This window comes from Betta splendens, chromosome 1, assembly GCF_900634795.4.
Source record: "Betta splendens chromosome 1, fBetSpl5.4, whole genome shotgun sequence".
In the NCBI taxonomy this organism is placed as follows: domain Eukaryota; kingdom Metazoa; phylum Chordata; class Actinopteri; order Anabantiformes; family Osphronemidae; genus Betta; species Betta splendens.
The window spans coordinates 18,140,812-18,165,462 of NC_040881.3; the positions used below are offsets into that span (position 1 = coordinate 18,140,812).

At 45.3% G+C, this 24,651-nt stretch overlaps 1 protein-coding gene and 1 long non-coding RNA gene across 17 annotated transcripts in view; one reads left to right on the forward strand and one right to left on the reverse strand.

Annotated features, from left to right (window-relative positions):
• The window catches only part of LOC129603957 (uncharacterized), a 44,965-nt gene extending 34,287 nt beyond the window's left edge, over window positions 1–10,678 (reverse strand). Inside the window, exon 1 of the long non-coding RNA XR_008694407.1 lies at window positions 10,397–10,678. This is a non-coding gene — a long non-coding RNA (uncharacterized LOC129603957). The remainder of the gene's footprint in view (window positions 1–10,396) is intronic.
• Window positions 1–24,651, forward strand: part of LOC114857125 (VPS10 domain-containing receptor SorCS1) — a 223,562-nt gene that overhangs the window by 141,956 nt on the left and 56,955 nt on the right. For 15 of the 16 annotated variants that reach the window (XR_005898146.2, XR_005898145.2, XR_005898164.2 and 12 more), the window contains 5 exons: window positions 6,128–6,204; window positions 7,577–7,668; window positions 8,011–8,118; window positions 14,568–14,685; window positions 15,780–15,913. Coding sequence is in view for 5 of the 16 variants with exons in the window: in XM_029153605.3 (XP_029009438.1) it covers window positions 6,128–6,204; window positions 7,577–7,668; window positions 8,011–8,118; window positions 14,568–14,685; window positions 15,780–15,913 (529 nt within the window). In the remaining 11 variants the exon portion in view is untranslated. The remainder of the gene's footprint in view (window positions 1–6,127; window positions 6,205–7,576; window positions 7,669–8,010; window positions 8,119–14,567; window positions 14,686–15,779; window positions 15,914–24,651) is intronic. The other variant, XR_008694396.1, reaches the window with a different exon arrangement.

The window sequence follows — 24,651 nt, forward strand, 5'->3', positions numbered from 1 at the left end:
TTAGACTATCAGTCTTCCATCAAGTTGGGACCCCAGGTGCACCAGTTTCTAACTGCCTCATCATTGGCCGAGATTATACAATTCTAAGCAATCAGAGTTCACTATTGCACCCTTACCAGAAACATAGGATGGCAGAGTCAGCGTCTTAGCTTGTGACAAAAAAAAATAGAAATATTATTATTTTTCCATCTATCTGTTTACAGACTCAGTCAATTTAACCACTGTCTATACCTGTCTGAGACTCATTTAGCTAGTGCGATGATTAAAGCTGTTTGCTGATGGTTCTTTTCTGCCCCAGTTTAACTGCTGTAAAGCGCTTACATGTAAAGCGATTTTTCAAGATGGCACTGCGTGTGTGGCAGCAAGTTTCAGCAGCTCTGTTCTTTTGTGTCCTTCTCTGCATTTTTTAATGTCATTCTTCACGCTTTTTGTGTTCTTTGTTTTTATTCAATATGGAGTGGTGCGACTAAGGGCACAAACTTCCTTACTTTAGCACTTCGTTTTATTGTCTTTTTTCAACTCTTTAAGCTGGCCTCAGAACGCGCCTCCATTGTTTACACTCTGGACCAGCTGTTAGCTCTTAACGAAGCCGGGTTACTCCTCGCTGCAAAACCAGAGATTCCAGCAGAAATCCGGAGGAAACGACGATGGTGCAGAGCTGGAGTTAAGTGCCAGGAGAGGAAACAGGTATAAGCCATACGTACCGTCCCTTATTATGGTAAACGTCTGCTCTCTATCCAACAAGCTGGATGAGCCAACGGTGCTAATGCGTTTGCAGCGCGTGTACCGGTGGAGCAGCCTGCTGTGTTTCACTGAGACGTGGCTCAACCAAGACACACTCTACTATGTTGTATCTGTTAACGGATTCACGCTAGATGGAGGATGAAGCCCAGCGGGACCCAGCAGCGCTCCTCCGGCCCATAACCTTCCCAATCCACCAAATACTGCAGCCTCTGTGCCGGGAAGGGAGGATACGACGGATAAATGAGACCATGGGCATTTGGGAACGGGCAGGGGTTGTAGGCGCCCTGCCGGAGCCTGGTGGCCAGCCTTCGACCTGGAGCATGCGGGACAGGCGGCAACATATAATAACACACATCTCACACATCCTTCCGCACTGTAGGCTACCAGAAACGTTGGAGCACCGCTTGTACGGTGCGTGCTGCCCCCGGATGCACAGCGAGGCGGGAGTCGTGACAGACCTGCAAGACCCGTGACCTGAGTTCTGCAGGGACAAAGAGACAGCAATCAGGGTAACCTGAAGGTGCTGGATTACCTTGATTTGCGCCGATGACACTCTCCTCCAAACTGGTGCGTGCAGCACCCAGCCTAACTGAGCCTGGGAGAATGAACTTTGACCTATCTAGAGGGTCAGAAGGGGCATGAATACGAGACAGAGCAGTCTCTTAGCCGACTTGAGGTACTCTAAGTTCCTATGGTCTGTTAGAACAGTGAAGGGGTGAGTCGAACCCTCTAGCCAGTGTCTCCATTCCTCCAGGGCCAACTTGACTGCTAGCAGCTCCCGGTTGCCCACATCATAGATTCTGTCAGGAGGGGACAGTTTCTTGGAAAAGAAAGCGCATTGGTGAATTTTTGAATCCAAAGGCGAACGCTGGGATAGCTCCCACCCCACAGTCCAAAGCATCAACGTCAACGACAAATGGTAGATTTGGGTTCTTCAGTTCGTCAAATGCGTCCCTGGCTTCTGGGGACCACAAGAACTTTGTCTTAGATGATGTCAACTTGTGTAGTGGTACTTCTACCCCGCTGTAGCCCTTAATGAACAATGAGCAATTCTCTAACGGCTTGCACTTTATCAGGGCCCATGCTAATCCTCTCTGGGCTAATAACAAAACCCAGTAAGGACATCTTAGACACATGATACTCACAATTCTCAGCCTTTATGTAGAGCTAGTTCTGGAGGAGACGCTGAAGAACCGCTCGGACATGCTGGAAGTGCACGGTTTCAGACTTTGAGAAAATAAGAATATCATCGAGGTATACAAAAACAAGCTTATTCAACATATCCCCTAAGACATCATTAACCATTTTTTGGAAAACTGCTGCGGCATTCATTAGGCCGAATGGCATAACGAGATATTCAAAATGACCTGTGGTGTGTTAAAAGCAGTTATCCACTCATCCCCCTCCTTAATGCGCACTAGGTGATAGGCATTATGTACAGTAGGTCTAACCAAGTAAATATTTGTGCACCCTTCAACAGTTCAAAAGCAGTGGCAATCAAAGGCAGTGGATATCTATTTTTTACCGTGATAGCATTAAGGCCCCTGTAATTTATGCATGGGCCTCCGTGATGAAGTTAGCGTCAGCTCCTGAATTGATCAACACAGTCACAGTCCTTTGGAACGGTCCTGAACCGATTACCACCCGGGTCCGTGGTCTGACGGTGGAGGCTTTGACCAAAGAACGGCTCAGTAGCACCTCCACAGAGGCTACTGAGCCACCACTTTTGCTGGACAATGAAACACAAAATGTCGTAAAACAGTCTTTTCTGACGGCGTCGCTGTCATTCCTCTTCTGTGAGGCGCTGTCGCCCCAGCCAGATCGGTTCCAGGGTCAGAGACATTCCCTGCTGCTGCCTTGGGGAATTATGTACAGAACTGGTAAAAGCATTATATGTAGGGGTGGCACGGGACCCACCCCGCCCATACTGTCTCTCCTTATGACGCTGCTCCGCCTTGGTAGTGGCCTCGATGAGGTCGTCCAGTGTCTGTGGTTCCTCCCAATAGGATAATCCTTAATCCTCGTTGAGGCCTAAATAAAATTGATCATAAAGGGCGAGTAAGGAAATTGCGGCTTCCCCCGGGCTCATCGTTGTAACGCCCCGGGGTATGTAACCGTGGCTCAGTGGTACCGACCTGAAGCCGAGGTGGAGAGGCAGAGAGTGGAATGGCGGCCGGGTCTAGCGAAGTGGGAGCCGTACATGTCTGAGAGACCATTGAGCTTAGCTGTGAGAGGAACTGCGCAACCCTGGTTGGGTTACCTTGCTCCACTAATATAGACTCGATTCTAGCTTGCCATGCCTTAAGCGTCAGTTCTGGGGGGTCCATAAGGTTGTTGGTCAGTTTATTCTGTCGCGAAAATGTTACTCTGCGCACAATAAAGTGCGTAGCTGGACCTCTAGGGAGTGTTCTACAGAACTGAGTCAGAGACCTAGTATGCACACACGTGTTTTATTCATAGAAAAAGAAACAAGGGTGCGTAAACTCGTCCTAGGTAGTAGCATCACTGAGTACCGAGAGAGGGAGAGAGCGAAAGTAAGTTATATACTGGACTGCGTTCAGCATACAGTACATATAGAATTCGCTTCCCTGTACGGCTCTACCTGGTGGAACAGGGCAAGAGCTCCGAGAGGCTCCGAGCATGAAGCAGGTTGAGGAACAGCGATGGCGTGGCTGTGGAGAACGGCTTGGGTCCTCATTCCAGCGTTACTACAGGTGTTACTGCCCAAGGTGTCTGTGGAGGAGCACAATCGTGCTTCATGTAACAACAAAGGGTCTGATGGCTAATAGCGTGCAATCCGAATGACGGAGGATCGTCCTCACATCAGTGTTCTTTTACTCAGAAATAGCACAGGCGAAAAACAAGAAACTTTAGTACGCACTTTGTGCGTACTAAATACGGAAAACTGGCGTGGCCAAAACAAACAAAATGTACGCCATCATAAAACAAAATACAGTAGCGATAAGGGTCCTCAGGGAGTGTGCAGACCAGCTCAGTGAGGTGATCCTCTCTATATTCAATCTGACCCTGAGCTTGGAGAGGGTACTGTACCAGTACACTGGAAGGCATCCTGTCTGGTTCTGGTTCCTAGCCAGAAAAACAAAAGAGCTCTTACTGGACTTCAGAAGATCACCTCAACCACACAAACCGGTGAACATCCAGGGCTCAGACATTGAGACTGTGGACTAATTTAAATACCTGGGTGTTCACCTTAACAATAAACTGAACTGGTCAAACAACATAGATGCTCTCTATAAGAAGGGCCAGAGTCGCCTCCACCTGCTAAAGACACTGAGGTGCTTTGGTGTGTGCAGACAGCTAAGGACTAAGGACTTTCTATGATACTATGGTGGCCTCAGTATTCTTGTATGGAGTTGCGTGCTGGGCGGGCAGTACAGGAAGTACATGAATAAAAGTACATGAATAAAATGGTTAAAAAAGCTGTCCTGGGCTATACACTGGAGTCCATCAAGGAGGTGGGGACACAAGGATGTTGGCTAAACTAACATCCATCATGGAGAACCCCTCCCACCCCCTGCACCACACTGTAGAGGCTCTGACCAGCTCCTTCAGCACCAGACTGTTACACTCACAGTACAAGAAGGAGCGCTACCACAGGTCGTTCCTCTCCACAGCCTTAAGACTCTACAATGTAGTACTACAGTAACACAAAATTGTCACGACCTGTTGTTTTCCTTTTCGGTTGGTGCTTTACTGGTATTTGTCAGGTTTTGTCAGAGATCGGATCCACATGCACAGCACTGAGACGTCAGACAGAGGGTAAAATTTAAGGCTTTAATGCAGTAACAGACAGTCCAGGTCATACACACTGTATCTCAGGTTGCAGTACAAAGGGAGCAGGCAGAAACAGGTCCAGGGACAGGCAAGGGTTCGGCAACAGGATTGGCAGGGTTTACAGTACCGGTAAGGAGCAGACAAGAATCGGGAGTCAGGAACACAAAGCAGGATTGAGAGACAAACAGGCAGGACGGTGAAACGCTGGAAGGTGATGACTGGCATACGACGATCTGGCAAAGACTATGGTGACTGGTGGTGGTTTAAATACACAGGTGATTACTAATGACAGACAGGTGTGTGTAATGAGACCGGGACGTGGAACGGGGGCTAACCAGATGAGACACAGGTGCGTAACTGAAAACCGGAAGTAAAGCGGGAACTGCTGTGGCGTGACGAGAAAGGGAAGTGCTTACAAAATAAAACAGGAAACTGGAACCAAAACACGGGTGACAAACTAAGTCCTTTCAAAACAAAAGCGGAAACTAACCTGATGAACAGAAACCGGAAGAGTTACAAAATAAAACTGAAAACAGAACCAGAACCTGACAGTATTGTTGTTTACTGGTGTTTTTCTTGCATTATTATAACTATTGTTTTCTTCTTGCACAATTTTCTTACTGTTGGTGTTTACTTTTTCTTTATTGTCTGTCATGCTGCTGCTGTAAACACAAAAATTTCCCCATTGTGGAATTAATAAAGTTGTATTCTATCCTATCCTATCCTATCCTATCCTACATGACTGAAGATGTGGCATCACTACGACTCTTGTAGCAGAGACTACTGGAAACATGTAGCGGAGAGTATTTTCATGTTTTGGCAATTTAATACCGACAGTAGCAGCTGTACATATTTGAGACAGTGTGTGCTCCTATGTACGGCAATCAACTTCCAGAAGACAGGCACAACACAACACTGGTTACCCAGCAGCACGTAGGCCTGTCTGACGGTGGAGGAATATTGTTATTTCAAGTCTGCTTGTCAAATTTCAAATTTGTTGGGTTTTGGCTTGCAAAGTGTCTTGAAATAACTTTGTTGTGATTTGGCACTATATAAATAAAATGCAAATGAATTGAATAAAGGTGCAATAATGGACTCTAATTGGTTAGGATCATTAGGACTTTTACAATGGACATGTAAGCCATCAAACAGCTGTAAATACTTTATGGAAGGTAGCTAATTTAAATGTATTTAGCACGCAATTGGGGAGTATAGACAATAGAGCTGCTTTATGATACATGTGTATGGGCGTGCGTGCCTCATACCCATTTACACCTGGCGCCAATTACAGTCTAAATTAAAACAATTACAGCAGTTTGCAGAACATTATGAAAGTACATGTTAATATGGTCAGAATTACTGAAAGATGAATATGATAATCTGGACTTATTGGTTAATGTCACACTGCACAACACATCATGTGGAGCGCAGTAATTACAGCCCCAGTCTGCAGCTGCCACCACTGCCAGTTATGGTTAAGGTGCTTTATAAAATTTTGGATTTATTTATTATCAAACAAAACTCGATTCCTGCTTCTGCAAAATAATGTCCCTCTCTAATGTGTTCTGTGAATGTCTGTCACTTTCAGGATCAATTGGATCAGAGTTGACCACCAGCAATATCAGCCTGTTTATCACCTCAGATGCAGGAAACACGTGGAGACAGGTGAGGACACTCATAATTGCAATAAAGTCTTGCTGTTACAATTGAAATCTAAATTAAATCCTCCTCAATCTGTCAGTATGTTAAATCTGTCACTTCATCTATTGTAGCTCCCTCCAAGTTATTTGACACAAGGTGTTTTTTTTTACGGGCATTTTTTTTATTACTTCCTCTAATATTCCTCAGTATGCCTCAGTATATATGAAAACTAAATAAAGTAACACATACAAGCGTTAAATAAACGTAAATGAAAAGCTACAATTTAGCTGTCTTCACTTAAATAAGTAATTAGCAGCTTCCTGCTTAATACAAAATAGTAAAAATAGACAGTATACATAGAAATGAATAACAGCATACCAGCTGGCCTCATTAACTTGTGGGAGGAACTTAAAACACTTACCATCACCATACTAGTGATGTGTCGTTCGTGAACTACTGTAATCCGTCAATATGAACTAATCTTTTGTATGACTCGGGAGGAAAGAGTCCTCTCAGTGAATGATTCGTTCATTTTCAAACAGTACCTTCTCTCACCACATGGCAGCAGCTGCTTAAACTCAGTCAGCAGGACAGGAAACAGAAATGATTCGTGCCATACTGATTGGTGAATTCCAAATGTTGACAGTTTAGTCTTTCAACAAACTCACTCTCTCTCTTTTTGTGATTTAATGCATCTCACCTATGCATCTCACCTATAGCAATATAAATGTTTTTGATATTTGTGCTACATTGTGAAGGCATCAAAGGATTTTGTGAATTTCTGCTCTTTTGAAGAATTGTAAAATTGTTAGGTTACATCAGGTTACATTTGTTACAAAAGTATATAGAGTGTACTGCATATACTGTAGAGACCCCTAAATTTCAGTAGCAGTAACAAAACAACTATTCTAGATGAACTGATTTACCTGCGATTTCTTAATCTCAGTATCACTGTCCTCCTCCTCATTCCTCTTTTAATACAGACAGAATATATGAGTAGCCATTTTTTTGCTAACTAAAGACAATCTAATCTTGATACGACTTTAATTTGATACCTGTTTGCGTTACCGATGGTTGACTATTACAGTGTTCCTGTTATTTACAGCTTGTTAACCAACACCTTTCCAACATTAGAGTCTGGATTAGACTTATTTTATTTATATTTTTTATTATATATATATATACATATATATACATATATATACATATATATATATATATATATATATATATATATATATATATATATATAATATTATAGTAAGCTGATGTAGCAAGAACTACCCTTGATCTGTTTAGCTGTTGTGTTACCACTTTGCTAACTCAGACCATATAGCATAGGTGTGTACAGACATGTAAAGCCAACATTTCTTTCTTTTTTTTGTGGTAACTCTAGATTTTTGACGAGGAGTATGCGGTTCTGTATCTCAACCAAGGGGGAGCTTTAGTCGCAATAAGACACACTCCACTTCCCATCCGTCACCTGTGGTGAGTCATTATGACAGAAATGAAATTTGTCTCAGCATGACTAAATTCAGAGGAAGCTTCAAGTCTTAAGTTAGTCAAACACTGGAAATTTACTGTCTTCAAACTGCAGGAATGATCTTATTCTGGTTAGAAAACTGGCCAACTATGACAGACTTTGACAATTGTTACTCGGTTTCACCCTTTGAAGCTGTAGTTAGTCTAATTTCCACTGATTATTGTTCACTCAGCAGAGCATCACCCTAAAAATGAAATGAAATTAGATAGTTCCCAGGGTCATTAACGTGTGCACACAATCAAGGGATAAGTTCTGGTCCCTAATGGAACCATTGTTTGTGTCCCCAGGTTGAGCTTTGATGAAGGGCGGCAGTGGAACAAGTACACTTTTACCAACACGCCTCTGTTTGTGGACGGGGTGTTAGGAGAGCCTGGGGAAGACACTCTCATTATGACGTAAGTGACAAACACTTTCTGAGTGTGGAAATCTGTCAATCAATCACAAACACACACACACACACACACACACACACACACACACACACACACACACACACACACACACACACACACACACACACACACACACACACACACACACACACACACAATAGATGAGCAAATAGCCTCTGTGCATGCACATGTGGGGGCGGTGTTCTTCTGTTTTATCTACTAAGGGCTACGTGCATCAGTACTAAACACACAGTTGAGCATTTCTGCATGACCGTTTTTCTTTTTATGAATTAAAAAAAAATCTCTCTCGGTGTCTACCCATTCATGAAAACCTGCTGCCTCAGGTCACAAGAAAGCACTGCTTTGGCAGAACAGGAAGGACAGATGAAAACAGATGAGAAACTTTTGTTTCAACATCAACAGCTTCTGGGAAGAGGACAAATTTTTCAGAAAACAAATTTATGTAGATTCCCTTTGTGTCATTTCACATTCATGATCAGAAGAACCAAGCGCTGTGGTACATGCATATGGTATTACAGAGTTCTGCTTCTGGATTGCAGAAGAGAGCTTGGACTTCGACATGTGTTACCTATAAGTTTCCACAGCCATTACATCAATGTTTTATGACGCCTGTCATGAATGACAGATAGCCAGCTCTTCAGGCAACTCTACAGGAGTGTTAAAGGGCACAGCTGGAGAGACAGACAGTCAAGAGAGACAGCAGGAAAACACACAACAATAAAGTCAATAGGAACAAAAGAACCTGTTGGGGAAGTGTACAGTGTGTGGATGGAGCTTGGCAGGCTGTCTTACATGTACACTCTGAGTAAGTCCTCAAATACAGAGTCTGGGCTGGCAGAAACCACATGCACTTGCAGTCTCAACCTTGGATTTGTAAAATATATTTACTATATATATTTACAGTATATCTCTATACACACATTAACAGCCACTTTGTTAAAGTATACCTCTGCAGAGCTTTCTGAACTGGAAACGAATAGGGCAGATAAATTGAGAAAGGCAAAGGTGTCTCACGTGGACATTATCAATTTAAATAAAATATCACTTCCCAGCAGGCATTTTAACGTTGAATCATAGTTGAATCAACGTCATATTAGGGTTGAATGACCATTGGATTATGTGTTGATTTTAAAAGGTGAATTAACGTTGATGGGGCAACGTTGATTCAACGTTGATCAAACATTTCAATGTTACCTCATTTTCACAACAATAACTGACATTATTTCAACGTTACTTTAAAAGTATTTTGTTAACCTTTAACAGCCATCGGCATTCAATGTTGTTTCAATGTTGCATCAAAGTCACAACAATAACTGACATTATTTCAACCATATTTTAACATTGAAGTTCGGTTGTGTGCCTGCTGGGTTAAAACACACCGTTAATGCTAGCAAATCACCCACCTAAACAAACAGCGGAGGGAGACTTCAGCAGACTACATTGGATGTAGCATGTGAGAGAAATATAAACAAAAGCAAGGCAAGCTAACAAATGCCATAGCTACTGTAAGTGGTTAGCTACAAACTGCAGACCGATTAGTGTTGGAAGATGTCGGGCTGAGGAACGTTAATTGATTTGCAAAGAATGGCGGCACTTGTGAACTCCCTCAAGACGCACCATCACAGGAAGAATATACGAGTAGTATGAAAAGCAGAGGACCATAAAATCAATGGCGTTACAACGTGCATCAACTGTTGCTCTCACCGGAGAGTAGCAATTTTAAGATAAAAATAAGCAATATACTACCTTTTAATTTGTTACTGAATACTTCTCATAGTAATGCGTTAATCACGATTAATCACAGAAAACTTGGTTAATGCGATTAAGGATAACGGAGAATCATTGCCTAGCACAAGTATGAATATATTGATTAAATGTCAACTTAATAATAAAACCCTACTTTATTATCAAATTGGTGACATTATTAAATGCTAAGTCATGTTGAAAGTTTTCATATTATCAACAAAGCCCTCCTAGCTAGACCAGCCCTACAGTATCTTTAGGTGCTTTAAGCTGCAGTAAAACCCAAAATCATTACTGCTTAGCATTGTCACGTTATGCTATCACAAATTATGACCTGCTTACATAGTCTATGACTTGTAGGTTAACTGTGTAAAAGTGTCAGGAATGCTCGGATGAGGACCCAAATGCACAGCGGAACACAGGTTGACGGTGATCAAAGGGTGGTTTATTCCGGGTTAGGCAGAGACAGCGTCAGGGACAGGCAAGGTTCATACACGAAAGCCAGAAATAACAATACCGAGTCGTCAGGCGGAGAAGCGTGGTCAGGCAGGCAAACAAGGTCGATCATCAAAACCAGGATACACGAAAACACGGCCGGGCAGGAACAATGAACTGGGGAAACAACGATGACACACGAAACAACGATCTGGCAAAGAGCTAGGGAAACAGGTGGTGGTCAAATACAGGGAGTTGATCACTGATACTAAACAGGTGTGTGTAATGAAGACCGGTACTGACAGGGAACAGCTGTGACAACGAGTAAACAGGAAGTAAAGCAGGAACAGAAACAGAAACCGGGAGTGCTACCAAAATAAAACCGGAAATGAAATCAAGAGTCCACAACACAAAAACAGAAAGTCCACGGCCAGGAAAACGCAGAGTCCAGGAATTCCCTCACGGAGGGTGGAGACGCGGCGCGATCCTGCACAGCCACCGCTGAGACAGGGTGGCACGCCTAGTGCCCTTGAGCTGGGCTAGCGTCCACGGGGACCACCCCGAACGGCGATGCCCTCCAGGTGGACGCTGATCCAGGAGGCTGAGGAGTCGAGGCGGACGACGCCGCAGGAGGCAGCGCCATCCAAGCAGCAGGATGCGCCGAGGGCGAGGCCACCAGTCCGGCAGCAGAGACAGGGACGGAGCAGGAACCAGAGACAAAGACAGATGTGGAGACGCGGCCGGAGCCGGGCCGCCAAGAACCGATGCAGGTGCGGCCGGAGCCGGGCCGCCAGGAACCGATGCAGGTGCGGCCGGAGCCGGGCCGCCAGGAACCGATGCAGGTGCGGCCGGAGCCGAGCCGCCAGGAACCGATGCAGGTGCGGCCGGAGCCGAGCCGCCAGGAACAGATGCAGGTGCAGCGGGAGCTGCGACGGGAACGACCCCCTCCTGGAGGTCGGCAGGAACTACGACGGGAACGACCCCCCCCCTGGAGGTCGGCAGGAACTACGACGGGCGCGACCCCCTCCTGGAGGTCCGCCGGGACTGCCACTCCGAGACTGACAGGAACGGCAGCAACATGGCCGACAGGAACAGGAACAGGGACTGGAACGGCCGCAACATGGCCGACAGGAACAGGGACTGGAACGGCCGCAACATGGCCGACAGGAACAGGGACTGGAACGGCCACAACATGGCCGACAGGAACTGGAACGGCCGCAAGATGGCCGACAGGAACAGGAACGGCCTCAACATGGCCGACAAGGACAGGAGCGGCGTCCTTACTAGAGCCGGCGGCGCTGCTCTCAGGCTCCCCACAGGGGCCGGCGGCACTGCTCTCAGGCTCCCCACAGGGGCCGGCGGCGCTGCCCTTAGGCTCCTCACTAGAGCCGGCGGCGCTGCTCCCAGGCTCCTCACTAGAGCCGGCGGCGCTGCTCCCAGGCTCCTCACTAGAGCCGGCGGCGCTGCTCCCAGGCTCCTCACTAGAGCCGGCGGCGCTGCTCTCAGACTCCTCACTAGAGCCGGCGGCGCTGCTCTCAGACTCCTCACTAGAGCCGGCGGCGCTGCTCTCAGACTCCTCACTGGAGCCGGCGGCGCTGCTCTCAGACTCCTCACTGGAGCCGGCAGCGACTGAGATGGCGTCTACTCTGGAGCCGGCTTGGCTGCTTGCAACCGCCGAGCTCGACGGAGCAGACGTCGGGCCTGATCGGGTGTGCATAGCACCTGTTCGACAGGTGGTGTCCTCTGACTGGGACAAGACCTGCGCGTGACTGGACTGAACTGGGACAGGAGCGTGACTGGACTGGACTGGGACAGGAGCGTGACTGGACTGGACTGGGACAGGACTCGACTGTACTGGGACAGGACTCGACTGAACTGGGGCCTGGACGTGACTCGACTGGGCTGGAACGTGGACTGGGTTCGACTGGACGGGAACCTGGACTAGACTCGAATGGGCTGGAACCTGGACTGGGCTTGAATGGGCTGGAACCTGGACTGGGTTCGACCGGACTGGGACGGGACTCAACTGGGCTAGAACGTGGACTAGACTCGACTGGGCTAGAACGTGGACTAGGCTCGACTGGACGGGAACCTGGACTGGGCTCGACTGGGCGGGAACCTGGACTGGGCTCGACTGGGCGGGAACCTGGACTGGGCTCGACTGGACGGGAACCTGGACTGGGCTCGACACGAAACGGAACACGGCTGAGCTGGAGACTGAACGGAACACGGCTGAGCTGGAGACTGAACGGAACACGGCTGAGCTGGAGACCACGGAGACAGGGGACCGCACGAGTGCAGGAAGTCCTCCCAGCGGAGTAAACGTGGAGCTGGGCAGGCTGGTGCAATCATGACGGTCCGACGGGGCTGGGAGGAGGAGACCGAAGCCATCGACGGTGCGACCGAGGCTGGCGTGGCCCGAGCGGACGGCGTGGAGGCGGGTGTGGTGCGGAGTGCGCTGCTTAACTCCCCAAGCCGCGCGCACAATTGCTCGTAGAGGTGACGGACACTGGAGCGTTCTAGCACGCCGTCCTCGTCCTCTAGGGTCCACACCGCCACTTCCACGGCGCTGCGCTGGGCTTCCGGGTTGGGCGCCCTTCGGTAATCCTCCGCGAGGATCGAAAAATAATGGCGTAGATCGCTGGGTAGCTCGGCGCATGCAAACTCCATTCTCCCCGCGGGTGAATGGGACTCGCCGCCAAAAGCAAAAACCAAAACAAGAAACAAAAAACAGTCACTGACCTAGACGGAGGCTGGATGCTGGCTGGGTCCAAGTCTGGCCAGATCGTTCTGTCAGGAACGCTCGGATGAGGACCCAAATGTACAGCGGAACACAGGTTGACGGTGATCAAAGGGTGGTTTATTCCGGGTTAGGCAGAGACAGCGTCAGGGACAGGCAAGGTTCATACACGAAAGCCAGAAATAACAATACCGAGTCGTCAGGCGGAGAAGCGTGGTCAGGCAGGCAAACAAGGTCGATCATCAAAACCAGGATACACGAAAACACGGCCGGACAGGAACAATGAACTGGGGAAACAACGATGACACACGAAACAACGATCTGGCAAAGAGCTAGGAAAACAGGTGGTGGTCAAATACAGGGAGTTGATCACTGATACTAAACAGGTGTGTGTAATGAAGACCGGTACTGACAGGGAACAGCTGTGACAACGGGTAAACAGGAAGTAAACAGGAACAGAAACAGAAACCGGGAGTGCTACCAAAATAAAACCGGAAATGGAAACTGGAACCAAAATAAAACAAGGAACAGAGCCAGAACCTGACAAAAAGGGTGTTTAATGTCTTGCCCAAGGACACTTCAGCACATGACCCAGGGGAGTCAGGGATCAAACTACTGATTACTGCGCAACTTCTCCACCTCTTGAGCCACTCCCCTTCACATGGTAGTGGTTTCCTTTTTCTGTATCTTCAAATGCTTAATTTTATGTTCAGTGTTGTGGTTAAACATCCCTGATGGTAACCATACAGTAAAGGGTCTGACCACCCATGACCTGGTTAGTGACCTGACATGACCTTTTAGTATCTAGAAGAAACACAAGTAAACAAATTGTACAACCATGAAACCCTACAAGTCGTTATGTCAGACAACTTTGAAATGCTATCCTGGCTGTCTTATTGAAAAAAATAGAATACTGTATATAGAAACAAATAATTCAATCAGCAACAGCTGAGTGCAACTAGAGAGTTTTTGGCAATAATGTCACCCATAAACCATCTTTATTTGTATATTAACAGGCCTGCTGCCCGGAGTAAAACACAGGCTGTTTAGAAACAACTTAACAGATGCAGAAGCTCTATAAGGGCCTATGTCACCTTGGGTGTTAAACTGAAACAGATTTATAGTCTTTGTATGTAATTTGTCATCACTTTAACTACTGTATACTGCTGTGAACCAATCAAGGAGTATAAATGATGAGACTATATGCAATTTCTTCAAACATCCAGGCAAACGTTTACCATGTAGCAATACAGTACCTGGTGTATTATGAGAGAATATTTGCAGTATTGGGATGATATGGGAATAACTGACAAATAAATGTACCTGTGTTCATAAAACAATAATGCATTTGACAAATATCTGACTTTCTATAGATGGATTGTACTAGAGGAGGATCTATTCTTATTTGTTTATGATGTTGGATAAGAAATATATTGGATCTCTCCATTTCACAATTACACTTATCTGCACCATGTACTGGGTGTGACAAGCAGCATTCATGACTGTTTTCCAGGATATTTGGCCACTTCAGTCATCGCTCAGAGTGGCAGCTGGTGAAAATGGACTTCAGGTCAATCTTCAACAAAAGGTGCACTGAGGCAGATTATCAAACGTGGCTTCTACATGACCAGGTATAGTTTACGTCAACACAGAAAGTGCTTTTGCTAGTTACAGAAAATCTACATTAAAAAAATAATTGTTTGAGAAAGCTAAAGACTTTTGTTGTGAAAAAAAGGATCAAAAACCTTGTGATACTTCAGCCTTGCAAGGTGTTAAGGGATTACCCCACTAGGATTACAGTACCTTGACATCTTTATTAACTTAGTTTTGATAAATAGATAGCTAGAAGGATAAATGTATACAGTACATTAAAGCAGGTTATATTATTTTATTCTTTCTCCAAGGCCTGACCCTTGGAATCTATATATATATATATATATATATTTTATTATATTTATTTTGTATTTATGAATAATAAATCATAATTGACCAATTTGTGATATAATGTGTTATCACCGCTAGAACTTCTAATTTCATACTCCTGGTGTCTCTTAAAAAACTTTAAGCCAACCCAATTATTCACAGCACCCACTTATGTAATTGGTTTGGACACCCATATGCTCCGACGGCTAGTGATCAAAACATACAGAATGGAAGATGACAAGAATCATTACTTTAGGTCCTAGTCTACTATAAAGATAAACTTTAAAGAGGAAGTAATTTGAAGTAATTCAAAGAGGGCACTGTGTAAAGGAGCTGTATGTCTGTGAGGATTTTTTTTAGCATCTCACTAGTGACACCTAATGCAGAAAGAAGAGAAAAAATGTTAGTGTTGTCATTTCATCTTTATTGCCTTGCCGTTTTATATTCACTTCCTATGCTTCCATGGATAAATGGCTAAAAATTGATTGATTCTAAAAAGAAAAAAAATCTGTAAAAAAGAACTCATACATTAGTCTCCAGAGTGACACTTGGAACAGGGGAACAGTTGTTTGGTTTAGCACACTTCAGAGCTCCTGCCTGTAAATATTCAGTAAATACTGTAGGAATGCACAACGAACTGAGAACAACTAAGGCAGTGGTGCTTCTCACACAAAGTGTGATAGACACATGGTTGGTTGCACTGTGTAAATTATTTATGGTGCCAGGCATTACAAAAGAATATAATTTTTTATGCACTCTCTGTGTGACTTTCCCTCTTGTTCTCTTCAATTTGGGCCTACAGGGCGAGTCGTGCCTAATGGGAGTGAAAAGAATCTATCGAAAGCTAAAAACCACATCCAGGTGTGTTATGGGGAAGACATATTCTGTGTCAATGACATCGGATCCCTGCGACTGCACAGAGGCCGACTTTGAATGGTGACTACACTTTTTTTGTTCTTTGAATGTGATATCTCAGACTCTCTCAATATAAAATTGATTTGTGTGTTTTCGGGTTGGGTTCACATACTTAAATTATATAATAAAAAAGATCTGAATCTAGTCATAGAGTTTACAAATTTGGTGTTAACAAGGCAGGGCAGTTGTAATTAAAAGCTCCTGTTTGGCAAAATACAAAAACCTTACTTTAGCTTGCAAGCCCCCCCAACTTTAAAAATCCAAGGGATCAGAGAAGAACTGGAGAAGGCTTGGAAGGTGAAGGCCACAGTGGTGCCTGTGGTGATCGGAGCACAGTGACAGTGACCCCCAAACTGGAATAAGAATAAGAATAAGAATAAGAATAAGAATAAGAATAAGAATAAGAATAAGAATAAGAAAACCTTTAATAGTCCCGCAGTGGGGAAATTACCTCTCACAACAGCAGTACAGATGAGCAAGAATACAGGTACAGAACAGTTTGTGTTGGCACAGTACAAAGCAGTACAGTACAGTTAGAGTGAGTATGAGGTCATTGCAGGGTTATTGCACAGTAATGGGTATAAGATTTGTACCGGTAACAATATACATGATTGTTCACAGATTTACACAAATATTGTGCAGAGCAGGTTGCTATATAAACCACTGATGCAGTGGGTGAGTGACTGTGGTGGGATGTGGTAAACAGTTCTGATTGTACAGTCTGACAGCAGCAGGTAGGAAGGATCTACGATATCTCTCCTTCACACAGCAAGGGTGGATCAGTCTGCTACTGAAGCTGCTCTCCAGAGCAGACAGTGAGTCCTCCAGTGGGTGAGAGACCTGGTCCATGATGGATGTCAGTTTAGCCTTCTCTCACCCACCTCCTGCACCGTGTCCAGAGTGCAGCCCGGGACAGAGCTGGACTTCTTGATGATCCTGTGCAGTCTCTTCCTGTCCCTCGCTGTGATGCTGCTGCCCCAGCAGACCACACAGTACAGGATGGCTGATGCCACCACAGAGTCATAGAAGGTCTTCAGGAGTGGCCCCTTCACTCCAAAAGACCGCAGTCTCCTCAGCAGGTAGAGTCTGCTCTGACCCTTCCTGTACAGTGCATCCGTGTTATGAGTCCAGTCCAGTTTATTGTTCAGATGCACTCCCAGGTACTTGTAAGAGTCCACTCTCTCAATGTCCCTTCCCTGGATGTGCATCGGTGGGATGACAGCAGGCTGCTGTCTGCGGAAATCCACCACCATCTCCTTCGTTTTCCCTGCATTGATCAGGAGGTGGTTCCGCTGGCACCAGTCCACAAAGTTCTGAGTGAGTCCTCTGTACTCTGCATCGTCATCATCGGTGATCAGTCCGACGATCGCAGAGTCATCAGAGAACTTCTGCAGAACACAGCTGTCCGTGTTGTGTCTGAAGTCTGACGTGTAGAGGGTGAAGAGGAAGGGGGCCAGTACAGTCCCCTGTGGGGCCCCCACACTGCAGGTCAGAGTGTCAGACACACAGTCCCTGGCTCTCACAAACTGAGGTCTGTTTGTGAGATAGTCCATAATCCACTCCGTCAGATGAAGGTCCACACCAGCCTCCTCCAGTTTGTGTTTCAGAAGCATCGGCTGGATGGTGTTGAAGGCACTGGAGAAGTCAAAGAACATGATCCTCACAGTGCTGCCGGGCTTCTCTAGGTGGGAAAGGGCTCGATGTAGGAGGAAGATGACGGCGTCGTCTGCTCCTATGCCGTGTTGGTAGGCGAACTGCAGCGGTCTCCAGTGTCTTCATCAGGTGTGATGTCAGAGCCACTGGTCTGAAGCTGCTGGGGTCTTTGGCGTGCGGTGTCTTGGGCACTGGTACCACGCAGGAGGTCTTCCAGAGCTGTGGTACCACCCTCAGCTTGAGGCTCATATTGAAGACACGCTCCATAACTCCACATAGTTCGCCTGCACAGGACTTAAGGAGTCTGGAGCTGATGCCGTCTGGTCCAGCTGCTTTCCTGGCCTTGATCTTCCTGAGCTCACTTCTCACCTGGGTGCTGGAGAAGGATAGGGGTTGAGGGAGTGTCTCAGTGTGGTGTGAAGTGAGGGGTTGAGGAAGTGACTCAGTGTGGTGTGAAGTGAGGGGGTGTGGTTGGGATGAGTCCCCAGTCATCAGGGCTGAGGGTAGAGGGCTTTGTGTAAAGGTGTGAAGGGCTGTGGGGGCTGGTAATCCAGTGGTATGAGGTGACAAAAGGTTCGGAGGCAGCTGCTGGGAGGTGTGAGTGGGTGCTTGGTCAAACCTATTAAAGTGTGAGTTCAGCTCGTTGACCCAGCTCAGGTCCCCCTCAGCCTGTGGGTGTGGAGCTTTGAAGCCTGAGATGGTTTTCAGGCTCCTCCACACCTCACTGACATTGTTCTGCTGCAGCTGCTCCTCCATCTTCCTCCTGTAGCTGGACTTCCCCTCACGGATTTTCCTCCTCAGCTCCTTCTGCACCCTCCTCAGCTCCTCCCTGTCCCCTGATTTAAATGCTCTCTTCTTCTCCTTTAGCAGAGCTTTAATATCAGGGGTGACCCATGGCTTGCTGTTGGTGAAACACCGAACCCGCCTGGTGGGAACAGTGTTTTCACAGCAGAAGTTGATGTAATCCGTTACACAGTATGTTATTGCGTTAATGTCCTCCCCATGTGGGTCGCAGAGCTCCGGCCGCACAGTGGTGTTAAAACATTCCCTGAGAGCCTCCTCGCTCTCAGCCGTCCACCTCTTCACTGTGCGGGGCACCACCGGCTGCCTGTGTACAACAGGTTTATACACAGGCAGGAGATGCAGGATGTTGTGGTCAGCTCTGCCCAGCGGTGGGAGGGAGGATGCAGTGTAGGCCTCTTTGGTGTTGGCGTAGAATAAGTCCAGGGTTTTGTTGTCTCTGGTGGGGCAGGTCACATACTGGGTGTAGGTAGGCAGAGCAGCTGAAGGAGGAGCATGGTTAAAGTCCCCAGAGATCAGGAAGAGGGCCTGTGGGTGCTGTGTTTGCAGCCTGCTGGTGACTGAGAGCAGGGTCTCAGAAGCTGTGTCAGCGTTAGCGGAGGGTGGGACGTACACAGCAATTATTATAATGTGTGTGAACTCCCGTGGCAGGTAGAATGGCCTCATGCCCACCGCTAACAGCTCAATGTCTCTGTTACACAGCTTCATTTTGACAGTGCAATGTCGTGGCATACACCACCTGATGTTCACAAACACAGCCAGACCCCCTCCCTTCCTCTTACCGCTGTTCTCCGTTCTGTCCGCACGTAGCAGATGAAAATTGTCCAGTGCAACAGTCGAGTCCGGGATGAGTGACGTCAGCCAGGTCTCCGTGAACAGCAGGACGCTGCTCGTTCTGTACTCCGGCTGGTACCGTGTGAGCGCCGCGAGCTCGTCGATCTTGTTGGCGAGAGATCTCACGTTCCCCATGATAACGGAGGGGACAGCGGGCCTGAAGCGTCTCGTTTTCTCCCGTCGTAGTTTTCCAGCGCGGCGCCCACGTCGGGACTTCACTAGCACCTCAGCGGTGATCTCGTGTCTGTCTCTGGGCAGATCTACGGCGCTGCGCAGCGCGATCAGCTGCTCCCTGAAAGCAATGGTTGGCAGGTGCAAGAGAATATTTCAGGATTACAAAGAGGGGATGTGACTACACTCTTATAGAAAATATGGAGTGTCACTTAAGTAAGAAATTGAATAAAAGAGCTCATCGTCATGCACAGCATCCTCCAGATTATGATAACAACAATGTTACTAACAACACACTAGAAAGGTAAACTTAAATAAGTGAAGAAAGTAATAAATAGAAGTAAGAGGACAGGAGCTGTTGTGACCAGCAGCCAGCTCGACCGGCGCCGAACTTCTAACAGTACTTCAGCTTTGGAGGGCCGAGACTTACCCATGTTGTGTAACTTGTTACAAGCCACTGAGGGTAGCTCAGGAAATGAGGCCACGGTGAATTTGTCGTGGCCTGCTTTCACACGGTCGCAGGCCAGTGCAGGACTCCAGCCACTGCCAGATTTAGATGATAGTCTGTTGTCGGGAGGAACTAAAGGCTCAAGGAAATCATGCCAACAGAAAAGACTGGAAAAATACCCTCTCTACTCTGATGCTCTACAGCAACCTCAGAGGTTGTTGTAGAGCACCCTGAAAGCAATGGTTGGCAGGTGCAAGAGAATATTTCAGGATTACAAAGAGGGGATGTGACTACACTCTTATAGAAAATATGGAGTGTCACTTAAGTAAGAAATTGAATAAAAGAGCTCATCGTCATGCACAGCATCCTCCAGATTATGATTGCAGAGTAGTTTTAGCATATTCTTCTGGCACCAGTTACAATTATCAATTGGCTGCACAAACATGTACTGTACCTATGTGGTTACTTGGGAATCATAACAATAAGTTTTATTCCACTGAAGTGAGCAAATTTGAGGATTTTGCTCATATTAACAACTCTTCAAATGGTGGTTGAAGAAGATGACCAAACTCAATTTATAATGAAGTCTAGTTTAGTTATAATTGGTTTACAACGGTTGGGATCAGTTGTACTGTAGGTTACATAAAAAAACGTGCACTGTGAGGCAGACCAAAACCTGGAAGTCAGAGGATGGGTTAAAAAAACATCATATCAACAACATATCTAATAACTGTCTGAAACAAAGGTAGATGCTGGAATACACTAATCAACTTATCAGACCAAACATGTATTCCAATACTTTTTCAGATAAAGAAAAAAAACGCAAAAAATGTTATTACTGACTTAATTTAAAATCAATAACATATCAAAATAAAACTAATATATTTACATTTCTAAATACTAGGCTTTTCTTATTGCACAACAATTTTAGAACGGTCAGTGTGAATAAATAAATTTTGTATATATCCAGACGTGGGTGCCTGTAACATAGCAGAGTCAAGTATCCAGTTAAATGTCTCTTACCCTTGTGCTTATTGTTTTCTTTCGCAAGTTGACACTATTGTCGCCATTTTGTGTTGAATGCGTTCCATGGATTATGTGCAATAGATCAACAAACTCATACGGATAATGCTGCTGTCTAATTGAAATGGGCTACGCTGGAGAAATTTGGTTTGCTGCTTGCTGCTCAAATCCCAGACTGGATTACAGTGGTAGGCTCCCTGGCTGAAGCTTAATGATACTTAATAGTTTTATGCTCATTTGTTTTTAAGATGATGTAACTGATTTGTCCACCAGTTGCGGGTGGTGACTGTTGAAGCATTCTCTTCCATGCCCCCCCCTCTCCAACGTCTCTGCTCTCAGCTTTCTGCTGTAGCAGGCCCTGCACTGCACGTACCGTTCCCATTCAAATGCAATATAGTAATATAGTACTGTTTTAAATGGTACCACGGTACCAGATCAATACCGGTATACCGTGCAACCCTAGGTAGGACCAAGTATTGAAGAACAAAACATTAACTATGACTTTACAGAAACGTGAGCAGATGGCAGGATACAAACAAAGGTACTGTTACAAACATCGTAAAAGTGGAGGAACAGTGAGAAGTGTAACTGCAATGACTACGTCCCACAAATAAAAGCGTCACTCAGTTACTCAGTCATGTGATCCACCAGCTGTAGTCGATCGGTAATCTCAGTATTAGTCTCCAGTATTCGTCACCCTCTTTGCCAGATTGTCTGCTCTTTGATCATTGCCTGTCTGACCCCGAGTTTGCTTGACGTTTTGGATCTGTCGCTATTAAAGTACATTTCTGTGGAGATACCTTTTTATTCCGTCATGGATTCCTCCTGGCTGGGATTAATTGAACTGGTGTGCTATAGGGATTTTCTCAGACGCCACAGAAGCGCCAAGCCTTGAAGCCTGGCTAAGTGCTGTCGAGGAAATGATTGACACTCTAGAGGAGGAGGACTGGTGGTTCGGCTACCCTGGTGTGGAGGAGCTTTTCTTCAATTTATGTGGGTTGAAGAAGGATCTGGAACAATCATTGACCATTGGAATCATTGCCTGTCTAACCCCGAGTTTGTCTGACATTTTGGATCTGTTGCTATTAAAGTACAGTACATTCTTACTTAAGCACTTACTTTACTTATGCAGAATGCATTTTCAAATTGAACGTCAATATTGCATATTGAATTGTCAATTGACAAATGTATTGTGAATTGGATTTTGAGTCTAAAAACTTCCATACTGATAGTGGCTAGCAAAACAAGACGGTTTTCCCTTCCAAGAGTTTCTGTGACGATACGCAGCCGGACAGTATTACCAGCAAAAAAATGAAATTTATTATTTTATTAGTATTATGGTTGCTGCCACAGCACAGGCAATGTCAGCTAGCACTAGTGCTAACAGTCCAAAACACAACAACCAGCACCTCACAACTGTACTTGAACTTCACAGCGCAAGCTAAAACAATAAACGGTGGAATATATTACTTACTCAGTGCTCATTTGACCATTCTGTCCCGGCTATTTTTTTTTTGTTTGTTTTTTGCATCCTCAAGCTAGTTTTCACTGTTGCTTTGTTTAAGCAGTACAAAACTAATGATCCTTAACACCACCACTAGAATACACAACTTTATCCAAGATAAATCGGCAGCGGTGAAGCTGATACTGCCGACAAAATATAGTAGTATGCAATTCAATTAAATTTTATTTATATTGCTCCACATCACAAAAAGGTTATGTCAAGGCACTTTACAGTAAGTACGGTAAGGTTTAATACCATACACAATTAAACTCAACATATCCCACATACAGCAAGACACAAAGCTCTGAGTCTTATGATACCTGTAGAGAGACAAGCAGCAGCTCATAAATTTGCCTCCACACTCTTATTGGCTAATGAAAAAGGAAGTTGTCGCAGTCCTTTAACGTAGCACAACAGATCCTCAAAGCTCCACAAGCAATACACAACAACAAGCTAATCCACTGACTGAATGACTTTAATTATATTTAATGATCAGCCAGACATGACAGGCATTATATTCATGTGTATGAAATGCGACCTTACAGAGTTGATGCAGTTGTGCGAACGTTAAAGTGGTGTTTCTATCAGAGGTTCGTAGTATGTTAGCCAATAGGCCATTAGCAATGCCATGCCACGTTATGATGCAGCTGGAGTCAAGGTGGGTATGTTCCAGTAATGCTGCTGTTATGACTCTGTGTGATCGATTATCAAACCATAATAAACACGTTTGCTTTTGATGAGCACGTTTATTTAACAATGCATTTAAACAGCCTGATATGTAATGTTGTTAGACAGGCTGTGGCAATCAGCCCTTTGCGCCGCTGGAGGAGCTCATGTTTAGTTTCTCCTTGACTCACTTGTGTTTTCTCATTTCCTGTTTGTCACAGCTATAATTGTCTCATGTTTTGCACCTGTGATTAAGTGGTATTTAAACACTGCCTATTCGTGTTTGGGTCATGCGATTTTGTTCTTCCCCCTGCATATTCCCCCTGACCTGATCTGCGGATGCGGCCAGGTAAACGTTCAGGTTAAGGGTATTAACCAAGTGTTTTTAGTAATGCCACGCTCTGTGCATAGATTACTCTGTCGCTGAGAGTGCATGCTCTAACAGATAGGTAACATAAACCAAGGCATTAACAAGAACAGTTAACAGGATGTAACCCAGGTAAACCAACTCACCGGAAGTCAGTTGCAAGGTAACGTGATCACCCTTTTATATGGAATACCAGTTTACATTAGCCACCTCTTAGCGACAGAGTACTCTGTGGATGAGGCGCCTACAGTTACCCTACCTGTTAGGGGGTTATGTTTATGTAATGTAAATCAAGCACTTCATCCACAGATTACTCTGTCACTGAAAGCGCACGCTAACAGGTACAGTAAGTAACATAAACTGGTGTTCCATATGAAAAACTGACCATTTTAACTGATGATCAGTAATACACAGATTTGTTTACACATGTATAAATTGGTTTACTCCTCACCCTTTCCTCTTGCTTTGAGATCTCATGTGACTCAAAAAGAGTGTGGTTATTTTTTCAAGCTGGAAATGAAACAACGACAACCTGTACGATCTGCAAAATATACATGTTAATGCTAAATACAATATGTTAAACACAGTGGCATCACACCACCACCAATTTATATTATGTATTTATATTTACAGAGGAACTATGTCTAGGTTGTATTTAATTATTAATACAATTTAAAATAAAAGACAAAACCTCTGAAAGTCATGAAAATGTATTTATTGATGATGCATTAATTATCAAAAAGTATCTGTATCTATGTCAATATCGGCGATACTGGTCCAGTTAGTCCAGTAGTTTACTTGGTATCGGATCGACACCAAAGCTTGAAATATCACCCACCACTAATGTGGAGGAACAAAACGAACAGGGCTCCTCTAGCAGCGCGAAGGGCCAATTGTCACAGGTACACGAAACCTCCTCCTCTTGTACTAACGTTGCCAGGTCAGTACTGGGCAAAACCAAAAAAATAATAACAAGGTTCATGAGCTACATAACAAGTGTTTTTGTTTTTGTGTGTATTCTTTACTACAAAATTCACCTGATTTCATTGAATGTGCACCACTTGAAAGACAAACTGACATAATAATAGCTGCTTCTGCAGCTGCAGCTGTTAGCGAAAATCTGTTAATCCATATCTCTGCAACTTGTTCTCTTAGCAGGAGCAATACTAAGGCCTTTTTGGCCTTAGCTCCAGATCCACAGGTCTCCTGAGTGAAGCAGCTCCCAGAAAAAGCATCGTCAAACCCATAAATCACCAGACACTAATAGCTTTTTTATTAGTAAATCCGTTTGC